At 48.1% G+C, this 17,945-nt stretch overlaps 1 protein-coding gene across 9 annotated transcripts in view; it reads left to right on the top strand.

The window, feature by feature from the left end:
• Positions 1–17,945, top strand: part of Pka-C1 (Protein kinase, cAMP-dependent, catalytic subunit 1) — an 894,574-nt gene that overhangs the window by 809,713 nt on the left and 66,916 nt on the right. For all 9 annotated transcript variants that reach the window (XM_069307461.1, XM_069307460.1, XM_069307459.1 and 6 more), the window contains one exon: positions 15,124–15,185. In XM_069307461.1, the coding sequence (XP_069163562.1) occupies positions 15,124–15,185 (62 nt within the window). The remainder of the gene's footprint in view (positions 1–15,123; positions 15,186–17,945) is intronic.

The raw sequence follows: 17,945 nt of genomic DNA, 5'->3' as shown, positions 1-17,945 counted from the left end.
CTTGCCCCCATACACGTGTTTTACTTGCCCCCATACACGTGTTTTACTTGCCCCCATACACGTGTTTTACTTGCCCCTATACACGTGTTTTATTTGCCCCCATACACGTGTTTTACTTGCCCCCATACAAGTGTTTTACTTGCCCCCATACGTGTTTTATTTGCCCCCATACACGTGTTTTACTTGCCCCATACACGTGTTTTACTTGCCCCCCATACACGTGTTTTACTTGCCCCCCATACACGTGTTTTACTTGCCCCCATACACGTGTTTTACTTGCCCCCATACACGTGTTTTATTTGCCCCCATACACGTGTTTTACTTGCCCCCATACAAGTGTTTTACTTGCCCCCATACGTGTTTTATTTGCCCCCATACACGTGTTTTACTTGCCCCATACACGTGTTTTACTTGCCCCCATACACGTGTTTTACTTGCCCCATACACGTGTTTTACTTGCCCCATACACGTGTTTTACTTGCCCCATACACGTGTTTTACTTGCCCCCATACACGTGTTTTACTTGCCCCATACACGTGTTTTACTTGCCCCATACACGTGTTTTACTTGCCCCATACACGTGTTTTACTTGCCCCATACACGTGTTTAACTTGCCCCCATACACGTGTTTTACTTACCCCCCATACACGTGTTTTACTTGCCCCATACACGTGTTTTACTTGCCCCATACACGTGTTTTACTTGCCCCCATACACGTGTTTTACTTGCCCCCCATACACGTGTTTTACTTGCCCCCCATACACGTGTTTTACTTGCCCTATACACGTGTTTTACTTGCCCCATACACGTGTTTTACTTGCCCCATACACGTGTTTTACTTGCCCCATACACGTGTTTTACTTGCCCCCCATACACGTGTTTTACTTGCCCCCCATACACGTGTTTTACTTGCCCCATACACGTGTTTTACTTAGCCCCCATACACGTGTTTTACTTAGCCCCCATACACGTGTTTTACTTACCCCCCATACACGTGTTTTACTTACCCCCCATACACGTGTTTTACTTACCCCCCATACACGTGTTTTACTTACCCCCCATACACGTGTTTTACTTACCCCCCATGATGGCCTTTCCTGCCCCCCCCCCATGATGGCCTTTCCTGCCCCCCCCCCCATGATGGCCTTTCCTGACCCCCCCCCCATGATGACCTTTCCTGACCCCCCCCCATGATGACCTTCCCTGACCCCCCCCCCCCCCCCAAGATGACCGGGTATTGCCTCCCCCATACAATAATAAACACCCCCCCCCCCCGCCAAGTATTACCCTGGAGTGATATATCAGCTGGTAGGCCCTGGGGCCGCGTGTTGTTGTTGTTACATGTTGTTGTTGTTAAAGATTTGCTACCTGGGACAAAGTTGCAAGTAGCACGGGCTATGGTGAGCCCGTAGTGCCTTCACCGGTTACAACCTGCTCTGGCCACCAATATCTCTTGCCTCACGCCGGGGGGACAGGAATAGTGCTATACCCCAGAATATGCCCTGCTGCTGATTGTATTGATTATCCTCTTGCAAGATTACACCCCCCCCCCCACCCACACACACGCACACACACACACACACACACACACACACACACACACACACACACACACACACACACACACACACACACACACACACACACACACACCCACCCACCCACACGCGCGAGAAGGGTTCTCGCTGGTCATACCTACTATTAAAGTTATGAATGGAATTAGCCTCTACAACCTGCTCCTTTAGGTCATTCTATTTACTGACTTCCCTCACGCCAAAGGAAAACTTTCCAACATCTCTATGACACATCTGAGTCTCAAGCTTCCGTCCGTGCCTCCTTGTTCTGTTGATATTCATTGTAAACATTTCCTCTCTTTCCACCGTGTCAATCCCTCTAAGTATTGCATACTTCTGTATCATGTCTCCTCCCTCACCCCCCCTCTTTTCTAACGTCGTCAGGTTTAGTTACTTCAAGCAACACTTAGTGAGCCAGCCAGAGGCTTAGGGCCCGCGCAGGAAAAAAAAAAACAAAAACAAATACAATCCCTGCAAAAAAAAAAAAAATAAAAAAGTTCATCCAGTTTGTCTTTGTACCTCATCCCTCGCAGCTCTGGGACGAGTTTCGTTGCAAACTTCTGCACCTTTTCGAACTTCCTTACGTGTTAAGATGGGGCTTCATGATGTGGCGGCATACTCTAAGACTGGCCTCACATAGGTGGTATACAGTGATCTAAAAGCCTTCTTATTCAAGTTTCTGAAAGATGTTCTAACTTTTGCCAGAGTAGAGTATGCGGCTGATGTTATTCTATTTATATGAGCCTCTGGTGTTAGGTTTGGTGTTATGTCCACTCCCAGGTCTCTTTCTCTAGTCATTATAGGGACGTAGTTTCCCTTCATGTGTATTGACCTTTCGGTCTCCTGGCTCCTGTTCCCATTTCCATCACTTTGCACTTGTTAATGTTGAACTCTAGCAGCCATTTCTCGGATCAGCTCTGCAACCTGTTCAAGTCGTCCTGGAGAATCTTACAATCGTCATCGGTCTCAACCCTCCCTCATTAGTTTTGCATCATCTACAAATATCAACACAAGACTTTGCAAGGGAGGCTTGTGGGTGACACTGGTCTATAGTTAAGTGCCTCTTCTCTATCTCCTTTCTTGTAGATTGGCACCACATTTGCCTTCTTCCGGCAGCTTGGCAATTTCCCCTTTGTTAGTGACACATTAAAGATTAGTGCTAGAGGTATGCTGAGGGCCTGTGCTGCTGCTCTTAGCATCCATGATGATATTTTATCTGGCTCAGAAGCTCTAGTTACATTCAGTGATGCTATCTGTGTTCTTACTTCCTCCGCTCTCATTCTGTGTGCCATTCTCAGTTTAGCTCTCATTCTGTGTGCCATTCTCAGTTTAGCTCTCATTCTGTGTGCCATTCTCAGTTTAGCTCTCATTCTGTGTGCCATTCTCAGTTTAGCTCTCATTCTGTGTGCCATTCTCAGTTTAGCTCTCATTCTGTGTGCCATTCTCAGTTTAGCTCTCATTCTGTGTGCCATTCTCAGTTTAGCTCTCATTCTGTGTGCCATTCTCAGTTTAGCTCTCATTCTGTGTGCCATTCTCAGTTTAGCTCTCATTCTGTGTGCCATTCTCAGTTTAGCTCTCATTCTGTGTGCCACTGTTGCTGCTCTCTGCAATGCCTCTGTGCATGATTTGTCTTTATCATATTCCTGTCTGGGTCTTCTGTTGCTTGGTGGGAGGTTGTAAATCACCAGGACACACAGTTCGTCTTCCATCTGCTGTCAGTGTCACAATGATGGAGTCTGTGTAGACCGTTTTCACTCTGATTCTTGAGTTCTGAGAACATCCACTCCAGTTTTACTAGGAGTGCAGGTCCTCCTCCTCCTTGCCTGGGTTGGGGTTCTTTCCCCTATCACTTGGAATCCCTCTGTGATATTATTCCCAGAGGGATTCCCAGATATTCCTCTGGGAATATTGCATCAGAGATCATATCGTTTATTTTCGTTTAATACTGTTGCAATCAAATCTGGGTCATTTTCACTTTCTTTAATTTCTTCTGTTTGTGTGTGTGTGTGTGTGTGTTTGTGTATGTGTTTACTATTTTTGTTTTCAAAAACAAGCTATTAACTCTTGGACCCCGCCTTTCTATCAAATCTATTTTTCCTCTATTATATCTTCTACACATATTTCTCTTGAAAACACACACACACACACACACACACACACACACACACACACACACACACACACACACACACACACGTGTGCGCGCACCCCCCCCACCCCACCCCCCAGGAAGCAGCCCGTAGCAGCTGTCTGACTCCCAGGTACCTATTTACTGCTAGGTAACAGGGGCATCAAGGTGAAAGAAACTCTGGCCATCTGTTTCCGCCGGGAATTAAAACCTGGACCACAGGCCTACGTATCCAGCGTGCTATCCACTCAGCCACCAGCACCCCCAGTGTGTGTGTGTGTGTGTGTAGATGCAGTAATTGTTGTCGATACAGACGCTGCTATTGTTCCTTTTGTTGGCTCGTGTTTTTATTAGTGGTGGATGGATCTGTTAATGACTACCTTTATAGTTGTGGTCCTGCTGGTGGTGGTGGTGGTGATGGTGGTGTGGCTGGTAGTGGGGATGGTGGTGGGGTTAGTGGTGGGAGTCGTAGTGTTGGGGGTGGTGGTGTATCTGGTGGTGGTGGTACATAGGTGGTGACTGCCAGGTATAACGCAGCACACCAGGTGTGTGGGGGGAGTGGTGTGTGTGTGTGTGTGTGTGTGTGTGTGTGTGTGTGTGTGTGTGTGTGTGTGTGTGTGTGTGTGTGTGTGTGTGTGTGTGTGTGTGTGTGTGTGTGTGTGGCGCCAGCAGGGGTCGTGCTATACCACCACCACCACCACGTGACCCACCTCCCGCGGCTCGCCCCCCTTCTATTAACCTGTTATTGCGTAAGAAACATTGTGGGGGATAAATTTGCGTTGTATTAAGTGTTGATTTGTACGTTTGTGTGCGTGCGTGCGTGCCCGCGTGCGTGTGTGCCCGCGTGCGTGCGTGCGTGCCCGCGTGCGTGCGTGCGTGCGTGCCCGCCCTGTACCTCGCTCTTGTATTGTCTTGAACATTTGTTATAACATGACATATATTTTGCATGAACTTTGAAATTGGTTAAAAATCACTTCAAGATTCGTAGCATCTTAGAGAGAGAGAGAGAGAGAGAGAGAGAGGGGGGGGGGTGATAGGTAGATTATCAGTTCCCTTTGACCTATCAATATTGTTCCTCTTTCTTAATCCTTTTAATACCTTGGGGGGGGAAATTAAGCCCAAGTGTTTCGTCGGGGGCGCTCCCACCTGTCTGTAGGTTATGCCAGAAGATTTCTTTTGTAATTACGTAAGGTGACCATTCTAGCCAGATGTACCTCTTGGCCTGTTTGTTGTTATAGAGATATTCTCTTGGCTTGCTGCCTAACTAGGCACTTCAGATATTAAGACGAGCACTGAGTCTGTTCTCATGGGAATTACACTTAGGGTTTGGCCAAGCAATTCCACCAGTTGGAATATAATCAGGTTCTCTATTGGGCACGAACTTAGACCTTTTCAAGGTGAGCGGTAGTGACCTTTTTGTAGGTGGGCTGGAGGGAGGATGGTGTCACCACCACAGGCAGCAGTAACTAGCAAGTGAGGTATAGTGAAGGTGGCCACCATCACACTCACTGGTCAGCATCACTCTCACTGATCAGCATCACTCTCACTGGTCAGCATCACTCTCACTGGTCAGCATCACTCTCACTGGTCACCATCACTCTCACTGGTCACCATCACTCACTGATCACCATCACTCTCACTGGTCACCATCACTCACTGGTCACCATCACTCTCACTGATCACCATCACTCACTGGTCACCATCACTCTCACTGGTCACCATCACTCTCACTGGTCACCATCACTCTCACTGGTCACCATCACTCTCACTGGTCACCATCACTCACTGGTCATCATCACACTCACTGGTCACCATCACTCTCACTGGTCACCATCACTCTCACTGGTCACCATCACTCTCACTGGTCATCATCACACTCACTGGTCACCATCACTCTCACTGGTCAGCATCACTCTCACTGGTCACCATCACTGATAGTCTTATACCCACAGATATGACAACTTAGATCATCATCATCAAGGAGGAATGATGATCGCTTCATGCAGGTCGGCGTTCAATCCCCGACCGTCCACAAGTGGTTGGGTACTATTCCTTCCCCTCCGTCCCATCCCAGATCCTTATCCTGATCCCTTCCCAGTGCTATATAGTCGTATAATGACTTAGCGCTCTCTCCTGATAGTTCACGTTCATCTCGGGGCGGAAACCTGAAGGTTTATATTAAATTCAGCAGTGATAGCAGTTAGTTTTTTTTTTTTCTACCACAGACGTGGCCAGACATTTACAATGCTAACCAGCATATATACATTTTCTTCTGTCCTCCATGGACAGGGTTAGAGATGTGTTAAACATATAGTTCAAAGTGATAACAGTGTTGGGTAACTTTGTCATCGTCAGTGAATTCATTCAAGTAAGTTTGTATGCTGCATCTTGTTAAAAAAAAAAAGGTCACCTACAACCTGTCCTCTTACAAATCACCTCTGAATTTGATCGTTTGTCCGTATGGCCGAAAATGGACGTAATTTGAAAATTAAAAAAAATTTAAATAAATTTTGGATTTTTTTTCCCCAAAAACAGCAAGTTAAGGGTCCTGTGGTAGATTAGGAAGGCAGTGTAGAAATTCTCCTGAGGTTTCAAAACGTCATGAAAAACATTAATTGAAAGTTAACTCTCCTGGGGGGAGCCGGTCGGCCGAGCGGACAGCACGCTAGACTTGTGATCCTGTGGTCCTGGGTTCGATCCCAGGCGCCGGCGAGAAACAATGGGCAAAGTTTCTTTCACCCTATGCCCCTGTTACCTAGCAGTAAAATAGGTACCTGGGTGTTAGTCAGCTGTCACGGGCTGCTTCCTGGGGGTGGAGGCCTGGTCGAGGACCGGGCCGCGGGGACACTAAAGGCCCGAAATCATCTCAAGATAACCTCCTAACCTGAGTAAGCCGGAGGACTCAAACAGAAAACGGGACAGTGTATCACTTTCGTGAGCCGATTTCATTTCAAGTTACGTCCATTTTTGGGCATAGCGCGCAAACCAGCGAAAAGCGACCTTATTTTTAAAAATACGGGTTGCACCATGATATGAATTAGGCGAGCGAAATATTTCAGGTTGCACATTTCACTGTCCATCTCCATTGTTTGTGAATCAAGGCACGCCATACACGTGCCGTTAGGGGCGCCTAGTGGCTGAGTGGACAGCGCTCTGATCTCGTAGATCTAGGGACCCGGGATCGATCCCCGATGGAGGCGGAAACAATTCGGCAGTTTCTTTCACCCAGATGCCCCTGTTACCTAGCAGTAAATACGTACCTAGGAGTTAGACAGCTGCTACGACAGCTGCCTAACCAACAAAACTACCTGGCCTATTTCCCCCAAATTTAACAACCCACCAATACACACAGGCCTAAGCTGCGCCTCATAATGTAACCTACATAAGCCTAACGTGACCCACCCAAAAAGAAAGGCAACGCAAGTTTTTTTTTTTTTTTTTTTTTTTTTTTTTTTTTGTGTGTGTGTGTGTGTGTGTGTGAGTGTGTGAGTGTGTGAGTGTGTGTGTGTGTGTGTGTGTGTGTGTGTGTGTGTGTGTGTGTGTGTGTGTGTGTGTGTGTGTGTGTGTGTGTGTGTGTGTGTGTGTGTGTGTGTGTAATATTCACCTCCACCCAGAACATGACACAAACACACACAACAGGTCTTAACATTATAGTTATGTACTTAACACATCCGTTCGAAAATCTATTCGAAAACGTCCTTACACCGAACGGTTAAATTTGGATTTTTGTTTGTTTGAGAAGTTCCGAACTGATTTTAAAGGGGGGTGGGGGGGGAGGGGTTGTCGGCGTGTGAGAGAAGAGATGAGTATGGTGGTGAGAGAGAGAGAGAGAGAGAGAGAGAGAGAGAGAGAGAGAGAGAGAGAGAGAGAGAGAGAGAGAGAGAGAGAGAGAGAGAGAGAGAGAGAGAGAGAGAGGGAGGGGGTGGGGTCGGGGGGATAAGAAAGATTGTGTAGTGGTGGGGGGGAGGGGGGGTTATGGGCGAGGATTTAGGGATTAATGAAGATCATAGTTTCTTACAGTGCGGTAAACAGCAGCGGAGGTCAATGATCTTTTGAAATGCATGGGCGACCTTTTCCAGTAGTTGGTGTGTTCACCTGGTTGTGTTCACCTGGTTGTGTTCACCTGGTTGTGTTCACCTGGTTGTGTTCACCTGGTTGTGTTCACCTGGTTGTGTTCACCTGGTTGTGTTCACCTGGTTGTGTTCACCTAGTTGTATTCACCTAGTTGTGTTTGCGGGGGTTGAGCTTTGCTCTTTCGGCCCGCCTCACAACTGTCAATCAACTGTTTACTAACTACTTTTTTCCACACACACACACACACACACACACACACACACACACACACACACACACACACACACCAGGAAGCAGCCCGTGGCAGCTGACTAACTCGCACCAGGTACCTATTTACTGCTAGGTAACAAGGTCATTCAGGGTGAAAGAAACTTTGCCCATTTGTGTCTGCCTGGTGCGGGAATCGAACCCTCGCCACAGAATTACGGGTCCTGCGCGCTATCCACCAGGCTACCAGGCCCCCCAATAAGTGTGTGTGTGTGTGTTGGGTGGGGGCAAGGGAACTGTTAGGGGAAACCGCCAAGCCATTACCACTATATAGCACTGGGAAGGAGTCAGGATAAGGATTTGAGATGAGACGGGGGGAAGGAATGGTGCCCCAACCACTTGTGGACGGTCGGGGATTGAACGCCGACCTGCATGAAGCGAGACCGTCGCTCTACCGTCCAGTCCAAGTGGTTGGGCCGGGGGGGGGGGGGGGGCAAGTAACACGCCATTGAGGCGGTGAGCTGCCACACCTCACCTGTGTAAACGCACATTAATGACACTATGTAAAAGCAACACCTCGAACACTGTTTATGTAGGACGGACGTAACCCTGTGTATTAACATTTTAAGGTTAGATTAGCATTTTAAAAGCACTGCAATCACGTTCTGTGGTTGATCAATAAATCCCTGAACTATATGTTTAACAGATCTCTCACCCTGTCCATGGAAGATAGAAGAAAATGGGTATATGCTGGTTAGCATTATACATGCCTGGCCACGTCTGTGGTTGAAAGTAGTAACAATAAAAATAACGACTCCTTCCCCTCTCCCTCCCCAACCGTGCCCGCAAACATCATTTAGACGGGAGTAAAAGGTAACTTGGCGGCAACACTCCCTGTGGTAGATAATTTAGTGATATATACATTTGCATATTTAATTAAGTGGGGTGAGAGAGTCGTGTATTTTACAGAGGGCATAAGAAGGGGTAGACGAGACGTCTTATATACGACGTTTGAGTAATATACCGTCTAGTATGGAACAATTTGCTGGGTCAGACAATGGGTCGTGGGACCGAGGGATTGTTTCAAGCGTAGGCTAGACATACATGCTAGAGGGAAACATGTCTTCTTCCTGTACCACCTTGCAAGGGGGATAATACGTCACTTGCAGTTTCATACTTGCGTTCTTCCACTGCTGGAAACAGTGGGGGAAACCGTTCATTGAACAGAGGAACAGTTTTCTGGGACGTTTAAGAGGCTGCTAAGGTGTTGGGGGAGGTGTGAGGAACACCCCCCCCCTCCCTTCCCCCCAACGTGACGCCCCTACCTCCGCCAGGTGACCCTTCTCCTCCTCCCCCCCCCCTCTCTGTGGGGCCCCTTCCCTAATTAAACTTATAACACAAAGTGTTGTAAGTAGTAATATTTAAGCCGCTGTAAAATGAATTGCAGTGTCGGCAACAGTAGGAACTGGGTGTGTTTGGCAGCAGCAGCAGCAGCAGCAGTAGCAGCAGCATCAACAGTAGCCAAAGCTGCTACTATTGTCATGCTGCTGTTGCATTAAACAGAAGGAGCAGCAGGAACAGGAGTGGCGGTGGCCGCCGAACTGACGCAGTAGTATCGATTACTCGGGCGGGGCAGCGCGCGCAGTAATTACAAAGAGAGATGTGGTGTACTGTGGAGGTGGTGCGAATGACGGAGGTCTCACCCCCTGACAAGACTTGGGCAGGTGGGTATGGTCGAGGTCCTCCTCGTCCTCCTGGGCAGGAGGCAGGTGGGCCCGCGGCTGGAGGTCTGGGCGAGGCACACCGTCACCCTCACCAGAGTGGAGAGAGAGAGAGGGGAGGCTGGGCGAGCACCACGACTCTGCTAGTCTCAAGTTAGACTGTGTAACCATTGCTAGCAGTGTGTGGTACCCCTCTCGCCGTGAACACGCGCAAATGCACACAAATGCACGCACATGAGCGCACACATAAGCTCACACATAAGCGCACACATGAACGCACATAAGCGCACATGCAGCTCGCGTACTCTGTGTTGCTTCGCTAAACTTGGCTTTATTATACAACAGTTTATACATTATACTCTTGCCGGCTGTATGATGGTATTTCTGGGCACCGCATTACGCTCGGCACTGTTCCCAGTGGAGGCTCTGAGGGCAGTGACCACACACAGAGTCAGGACACGTCCAGCCATCACAGAGGGCAGTGACCACACACAGCCAGGGCACGTCCAGCCATCACAGAGGGCAGTGACCACACACAGCCAGGGCACGTCCAGCCATCACAGAGGGCAGTGACCACACAGCCCAGGGCACGTTCAGCCATCACAGAGGGCAGTGACCACACACAGCCAGGGCACGTCCAGCCATCGCAGAGGGCAGTGACCACACAGCCCAGGGCACGTTCAGCCATCACAGAGGGCAGTGACCACACACAGCCAGGGCACGTCTAGCCATCACAGAGGGCAGTGACCACACAGCCCAGGGCACGTCCAGCCATCACAGAGGGCAGTGACCACACAGCCAGGGCACGTCCAGCCATCACAGAGGGCAGTGACCACACAGCCCAGGGCACGTCCAGCCATCACAGAGGGCAGTGACCACACAGCCAGGGCACGTCCAGCCATCACAGAGGGCAGTGACCACACAGCCAGGGCACGTCCAGCCATCACAGAGGGCAGTGACCACACAGCCCAGGGCACGTCCAGCCATCTCTGAAGCTGCCCGGTGCTGTGGCTACCCATAGTTAAAAAAAAATACATTTCTAGCACAAGTTTTCCTTTTGGTTGTGAGGATAAAGATGTGTGTGGCGGGAAGATTGATATGAATAGCCCGTAAGTGGTGGTGGCCCTTTTGAGCCATTACCAGTATCAATAGATGATACTGGAGATCTGTGGAGGTGCGACTGCACCCTGCGTGACGGGAGATGTCTCCCCCGTGTGGCGGGAAGACGGGGCCATCCCGTATATACCAGAGATACAGCTTCCCGACACGACGGTGGGCAGTCTCTCGCGGGACGCTCCCGATGGAAGCGGTTGACCAAGCAGCCTTTATTAATGGCATCGTTCAGAGCATAATGTTGGCAAGAATATTATATAATGCAACACGAGAGAGACGAGATCATAACGCGTTTAACACCAAAGGATTTGGAACACGTTAAACACACACACACAAATATTTTTATATAGTTGTTTTTGGCTACTCTTGTTCTTTGATACATCTATATCTAAAAAAAAATCATCTGTCCAAGGTTGGAAGACAGACGCTTAGTGACAGTCTCATTAAACTTGGCAGGGTGACGGGTGGGTGAGGGGGGACCGTCATAGTGGTGTTCCCCTTGACACCCCCCCCCTCCACCCCTGCTCACCCATACAAATGGTCTCAAAGTCTCCCTTCACCTCCCATATGTAAGCCTCGCTAATACATTCTTTAAAAAAATATTAAAGTAATTGGATAATAAATGTATTTAGTAACTGACTTTTATTTTGCCTGAGGCTACTGTCGTGTGAAATAATTAGTATTTGCTTAAATGAAAACCGAGACTATACCTTGTGAAGCGGGCAAGAGCAGGGGCCAGATTCACGAAAGCAGTTACGCAAGCACTTACGAACCTGTTCACCTTTTCTTAATCTTTGGCGGCTTTGTTTCCAATTATTAAACAATTAATGAGCTCCGAAGCACCAGGAGGCTGTTTATTACAATAACAGTTGAATGGGAAGTTTTCATGCTTGTAAACTGTTTAATAAATGTAACCAAAGCTGTCAAATATTGAGGAAAGATGTACACGTTCGTAAGTGCTTTCGTGAATCTGGCCCCTGTTTAGTGAGCCTTGAGGCTCGCACGTCGACAATGGCCGCGTGTCGGCCACAGACCCAGGTGTCGGCGACCAGGGGTGACATTATGCCCGTGTCCGACACCGCGACGTGCCCCAGGAGTGTGTGTACCTTGAGGTTACCTTGAAGTGCTTCCGGGGCTTAGCGTCCACGCGGCCCGGTCGTCGACCAGGCCTCCTGGTTGCTGGACTGATCAACCAGGCTGTTGGACGCGGCTGCTCGCAGCCTGACGTATGAGTCACAGCCTGGTTGATCAGGTATCCTTTATCCTGTCTACACCCGGGTGTACACACACAGTATACAGAAGGGGGGGGGAAGAGCGGGTAGGTGTTCCAATTGTAATGTGCTGATGGGAGTGGGCGTGGCCCAGGCTGTTAGGATAATGCGTGGGCGTGGCTTAATTAGCTAAGGATGGGCGTGCGTGGGGAGTGGCAGTTGAGAGGCATCACTGTTGAGGCAGGTGCGTGATGAGGCAACACCTCCCCCCCCCCCCCCCGCCTGCCCCAACTCCTCTCACTCCTGTAAATTGAAAAAGATTTGTTAGTAAAATCACTTGCATAGCGACTTGTAAATCACAGTAGGTGGTGGTGGTGGTGGTTCAGTGTGGCATGTTTATGGATGGGTATGACGCATCATGGCACGCATTTGTTTTCTGTTATTGTAAGAGATGGCGCTAGTTTCTCTGTCCCCCCTCCCCCCCCCCCCCCTCTTCTCCCAGGGCACTCACTTCCCCCTTCAGAGCAGGAGAGATTGCTGAAATAGAGGGAATACAGAGAACATATACGGCATACATAGACGAGATAAAACACCTAAATTACTGGGATCGTCTCAAAGCTCTCCAAATGTACTCTCTAGAAAGGAGACGAGAGAGATATCATATAATATACATGTTGAAGATACTGGAGGGCCAGTATTGTGCTTGCGGGGGTTGAGCTTTGGCTCTTTGGTCCCGCCTCTCAACTGTCAATCGACTGGTGTACAGATTCCTGAGCCTATTGGGCTCTATCATATCTACATTTGAAACTGTGTATGGAGTCTGCCTGTGTGTGCGCGTGTGTTAGAAAGAAATATATGTAGTAGATATAATAAAGTACAAATAGATTGGTTGGAAAGGCGGGATCCAAGAGCTAATAGCTGGATTCTGCAGACACAAATAGTAAATACATACTCGGGGTCCTTGCGGTCGAACGGACAACGTTCAGGATTAGTAGTCCACGGACCCAGGTTGTATTCCCTAACAAGGCAGAAACAACTGGGTAGAATCGCCATTCACCTAATGCCTCTGTTCACCTAGCCGTAAATATGTACCTGGGAGGTGGCTGTTGCGGATTGCACTCACATTCCGTGGAGAGGTGGTGGGGGAGGGGGGGGGAGTAGGCGAATGCGTGTCAGAGGGAGGGAGGATATGGTGGTAGATATGGTAGAGACCAAAATAGATAGCGAGTCAGTACATTAGACAACCGAGGGCCAGGCGGGGTCCAAGAGCTATAGCAGCTCGGTCCTGCAGGCACAAATAGCAAATACAAATATTGAATACGACCCGTCTCCCCCATAGTGTGAGTTAATAACAAGGTATATGATATTAAGGGTAATTAAGAGAGATAAGCACCTCCAAAGGATACCTGATCAACCAGGCTGTGACTCATACGTCAAGCTGCGAGCAGCCGCGTCCAACAGCCTGGTTGATCAGTCCAGCAATCAGGAGGCCTGGTCGACGACCGGGCCGCGGGTACGCTAAGCCCCGGCAGCACCTCAAGGTAACCTCAAGGTAACCTCAAGGTAGGTGGAAAGAGCGCGGTGCTCCCCACAGTCACCAGGGCGCCGGCCACGCCACCACCACCTTCACAGTAAGCTTAAAAAGTCCTAAAAAGCTTAAAAGTCCTTAAAAAAAACTACAAAGTCTGAAGTAAGTGGGACGGGCCACAATAGGAGGAGTAGAGCGGGGGTGCTATTTCAATACACAGTGAAGCCGGACAAAAGGGACATAGGTGGTAGGTAGAGACGCGCATTGAAGGAACAGGTTACGGAACACACTTTTCATCCACAGCTTTAAAGTTTGCATCATATTTGTTTCGTGATGTTGAGAGGTCATTGGCGCGCTGGGTATATGTATATGTATATCCTCCTCCTCCTCCTCCATGGGTAGGAGAGGCGTGGGGCGCTGGGGCCAGATTCACGAAAGCACTTACGCAAGCACTTACGAACCTGTACATCTTTTCTCAATCTTTGGCGGCTTTGTTTACAATTATTAAACAGTTAATGAGCTCCGAAGCACCAGGAGGCTGTTTATAACAATGACAACAGTTGAATGGCAAGTTTTCGTGTTTTATAAAATTTATTTTATTAATTTAATTATTTTATTGTATTTAATAAAATATAAATTGATATTTTAATATATTAGCATATTGTGCATATATAGGCATAAGTTAGGTTAGGTGTTTAGGTTCTGTTGGCGATTATTTGTATTTGTAGTACGTGGGTGAAGCATTTACAGCGTTGTGGTTCGAACAAAATTCGTCAGTGAAGCACTTGTTCCGGATATGTTCGAATGTCAGCAGTTGTGAGTCGTGTGTAAACCGTTTTTCATTCATAAACAGCTGGTGTTTTTTTTTTTGGAGTAAAGAGGAAGGAGAGGTATAGGTGAAGGGAAGTATAGAAGTGGGAAATACAGTGAGGTCAAAACGAAACAGCTGAGGGTTTGGCGGGTGCATGGAATGGACTCTGGGCCTTTGTTTATGAGGACGGGCTGCCTGGCGTGTTTACCTGGTTTGAGCCCCCCCCGCCCCCCCCACTAGTCCTGGTGCTTCAGGTCGGCTCCCCCCCCCTCTACACCTTGGACAGCACTAATAATCTGGTTGGTCTCCCTCCCCAGGTAAGTGTGTGTGACACTTACTTTACCCCCTCCCCCAACCTCTCCCCCCCCCCCCACTCCTCCCCTCCCCCCCCCACACACTTATCGACACCATCCGACATAAAGAACGATACATATACATCACATAATGATCTGTGGGCCACAATTGATTGATTGATGAAGATTAAGCCACCCAAGAGGTGGCACGGGCATGAATAGCCCGTAAGTGGTGGCCCTTTTGAGCCATCATTACCAGTATCAAGAGCTGATACTGGAGGTCTGTGGAGGTGCGACTGCACCCTGCGTGACGGGAGACGTCTCCCCCGCCACAATTGACGAGGTAAGAGTCGTACATATCCGTGGCGTGTAGTGGGGATGTACACACACACACATTAAGAGAAACACATCAGTGTCGTGTGTGGTGTAAACTGATTATAATTATTTTCTCTCTCTCTTACAGTCAAAGAGTTCCTCGAAAAGGCGAAAGAAGAATTCGAAGAAAAATGGAAAAGTCCCACAAAGGTAAGCTGAGTGTGATTTGATTTGATTGATTGATCGATTGATTGATTGATCGATTGATTCATTGATTGATTGATCGATTGATTCATTGATTGATTGATCGATTTGATTCATTGATTGATTCATTGATTGATCGATTGATTCATTGATTGATCGATTGATTGATTGATTGGTGAAGTTGGTGTATTTGGTGAGTAGATATGGGTGTTGAGTGACATATCAACTACCTATACCTATTGAGTCTACCCATATCTACTTTGGCCACAGCAAAGTGAAGGGGGGGGGGGGAATGGGGCCTAAAATAGGGGGGGATCATAACTTGACCAATAGTTAAAATGACACTGCCACCTTACAGCTGTCGCCGCAAACACAGTAAGTTCTGCGCATGCGCGTATAGTTAAGATTGGTGTGAAAATGGTCCGACCAATAAGGGTTAAGGCGGCGTCACCGACTCAGTCAATGAGTGTTAGCAGGCAGGGCCCATGAGCTATAGTCCGCTCTCCGGTAACGTGCACGAATGAGGAATAAGTTAGGGGAGGAGGGTTAGGGAGAGAGCACAAGGGCCTATAACAGGGTGTTAAAGGCTCCACAAGGGTCTATAACAGGGTGTTATAGGCTCCACAAGGGTCTATAACAGGGTGTTATAGGCTCCACAAGGGTCTATAACAGGGTGTTAAAGACTCCACAAGGGTCTATAACAGGGTGTTATAGGCTCCACAAGGGTCTATAACAGGGTGTTATAGACTCCACAAGGGCCTATAACAGGGTGTTAAAGGCTCCACAAGGGCCTATAACAGGGTGTTAAAGGCTCCACAAGGGTCTATAACAGGGTGTTATAGGCTCCACAAGGGTCTATAACAGGGTGTTATAGACTCCACGAGGGTCTATAACAGGGTGTTATAGACTCCACGAGGGTCTATAACAGGGTGTTATAGACTCCACGAGGGTCTATAACAGGGTGTTATAGACTCCACGAGGGTCTATAACAGGGTGTTATAGGCTCCACAAGGGTCTATAACAGGGTGTTATAGACTCCACAAGGGTCTATAACAGGGTGTTATAGACTCCACAAGGGTCTATAACAGGGTGTTATAGACTCCACAAGGGTCTATAACAGGGTGTTATAGACTCCACAAGGGTCTATAACAGGGTGTTATAGACTCCAAGGGTCTATAACAGGGTGTTATAGACTCCAAGGGTCTATAACAGGGTGTTATAGACTCCAAGGGTCTATAACAGGGTGTTATAGACTCCACAAGGGCCTATAACAGGGTGTTAAAGGCTCCACAAGGGTCTATAACAGGGTGTTATAGACTCCACAAGGGTCTATAACAGGGTGTTATAGGCTCCACAAGGGCCTATAACAGGGTGTTAAAGGCTCCACAAGGGTCTATAACAGGGTGTTATAGACTCCAAGGGTCTATAACAGGGTGTTGTAGACTCCACAAGGGTCTATAACAGGGTGTTATAGATTCCACAAGGGTCTATAACAGGGTGTTATAGACTCCACAAGGGTCTATAACAGGGTGTTATAGACTCCACAAGGGTCTATAACAGGGTGTTATAGACTCCACAAGGGTCTATAACAGGGTGTTATAGACTCCACAAGGGTCTATAACAGGGTGTTATAGACTCCACAAGGGTCTATAACAGGGTGTTATAGACTCCACAAGGGTCTATAACAGGGTGTTATAGACTCCACAAGGGTCTATAACAGGGTGTTATAGGCTCCACAAGGGCCTATAACAGGGTGTTAAAGGCTCCACAAGGGTCTATAACAGGGTGTTATAGACTCCAAGGGTCTATAACAGGGTGTTATAGACTCCAAGGGTCTATAACAGGGTGTTATAGACTCCAAGGGTCTATAACAGGGTGTTATAGACTCCACGAGGGTCTATAACAGGGTGTTATAGACTCCACGAGGGTCTATAACAGGGTGTTATAGACTCCACGAGGGTCTATAACAGGGTGTTATAGACTCCACGAGGGTCTATAACAGGGTGTTATAGACTCCACGAGGGTCTATAACAGGGTGTTATAGGCTCCACGAGGGTCTATAACAGGGTGTTATAGACTCCACGAGGGTCTATAACAGGGTGTTATAGACTCCACGAGGGTCTATAACAGGGTGTTATAGGCTCCACAAGGGTCTATAACAGGGTGTTATAGACTCCAAGGGTCTATAACAGGGTGTTATAGACTCCAAGGGTCTATAACAGGCTGTTATAGACTCCAAGGGTCTATAACAGGGTGTTATAGACTCCAAGGGTCTATAACAGGGTGTTATAGACTCCAAGGGTCTATAACAGGGTGTTATAGACTCCAATGGTCTATAACAGGGTGTTATAGACTCCAAGGGTCTATAACAGGGTGTTATAGACTCCAAGGGTCTATAACAGGGTGTTATAGGCTCCACAAGGGCCTATAACAGGGTGTTATAGACTCCACGAGGGTCTATAACAGGGTGTTATAGACTCCACGAGGGTCTATAACAGGGTGTTATAGACTCCACGAGGGTCTATAACAGGGTGTTATAGGCTCCACAAGGGTCTATAACAGGGTGTTATAGACTCCACAAGGGTCTATAACAGGGTGTTATAGGCTCCACAAGGGCCTATAACAGGGTGTTAAAGGCTCCACAAGGGTCTATAACAGGGTGTTATAGACTCCACGAGGGTCTATAACAGGGTGTTATAGACTCCACGAGGGTCTATAACAGGGTGTTATAGGCTCCACAAGGGCCTATAACAGGGTGTTAAAGGC

Source organism: Procambarus clarkii, chromosome 60 (genome assembly GCF_040958095.1).
Source record: "Procambarus clarkii isolate CNS0578487 chromosome 60, FALCON_Pclarkii_2.0, whole genome shotgun sequence".
Classification (NCBI taxonomy): domain Eukaryota; kingdom Metazoa; phylum Arthropoda; class Malacostraca; order Decapoda; family Cambaridae; genus Procambarus; species Procambarus clarkii.
This window is presented reverse-complemented; position numbering and strand designations above follow the sequence as displayed.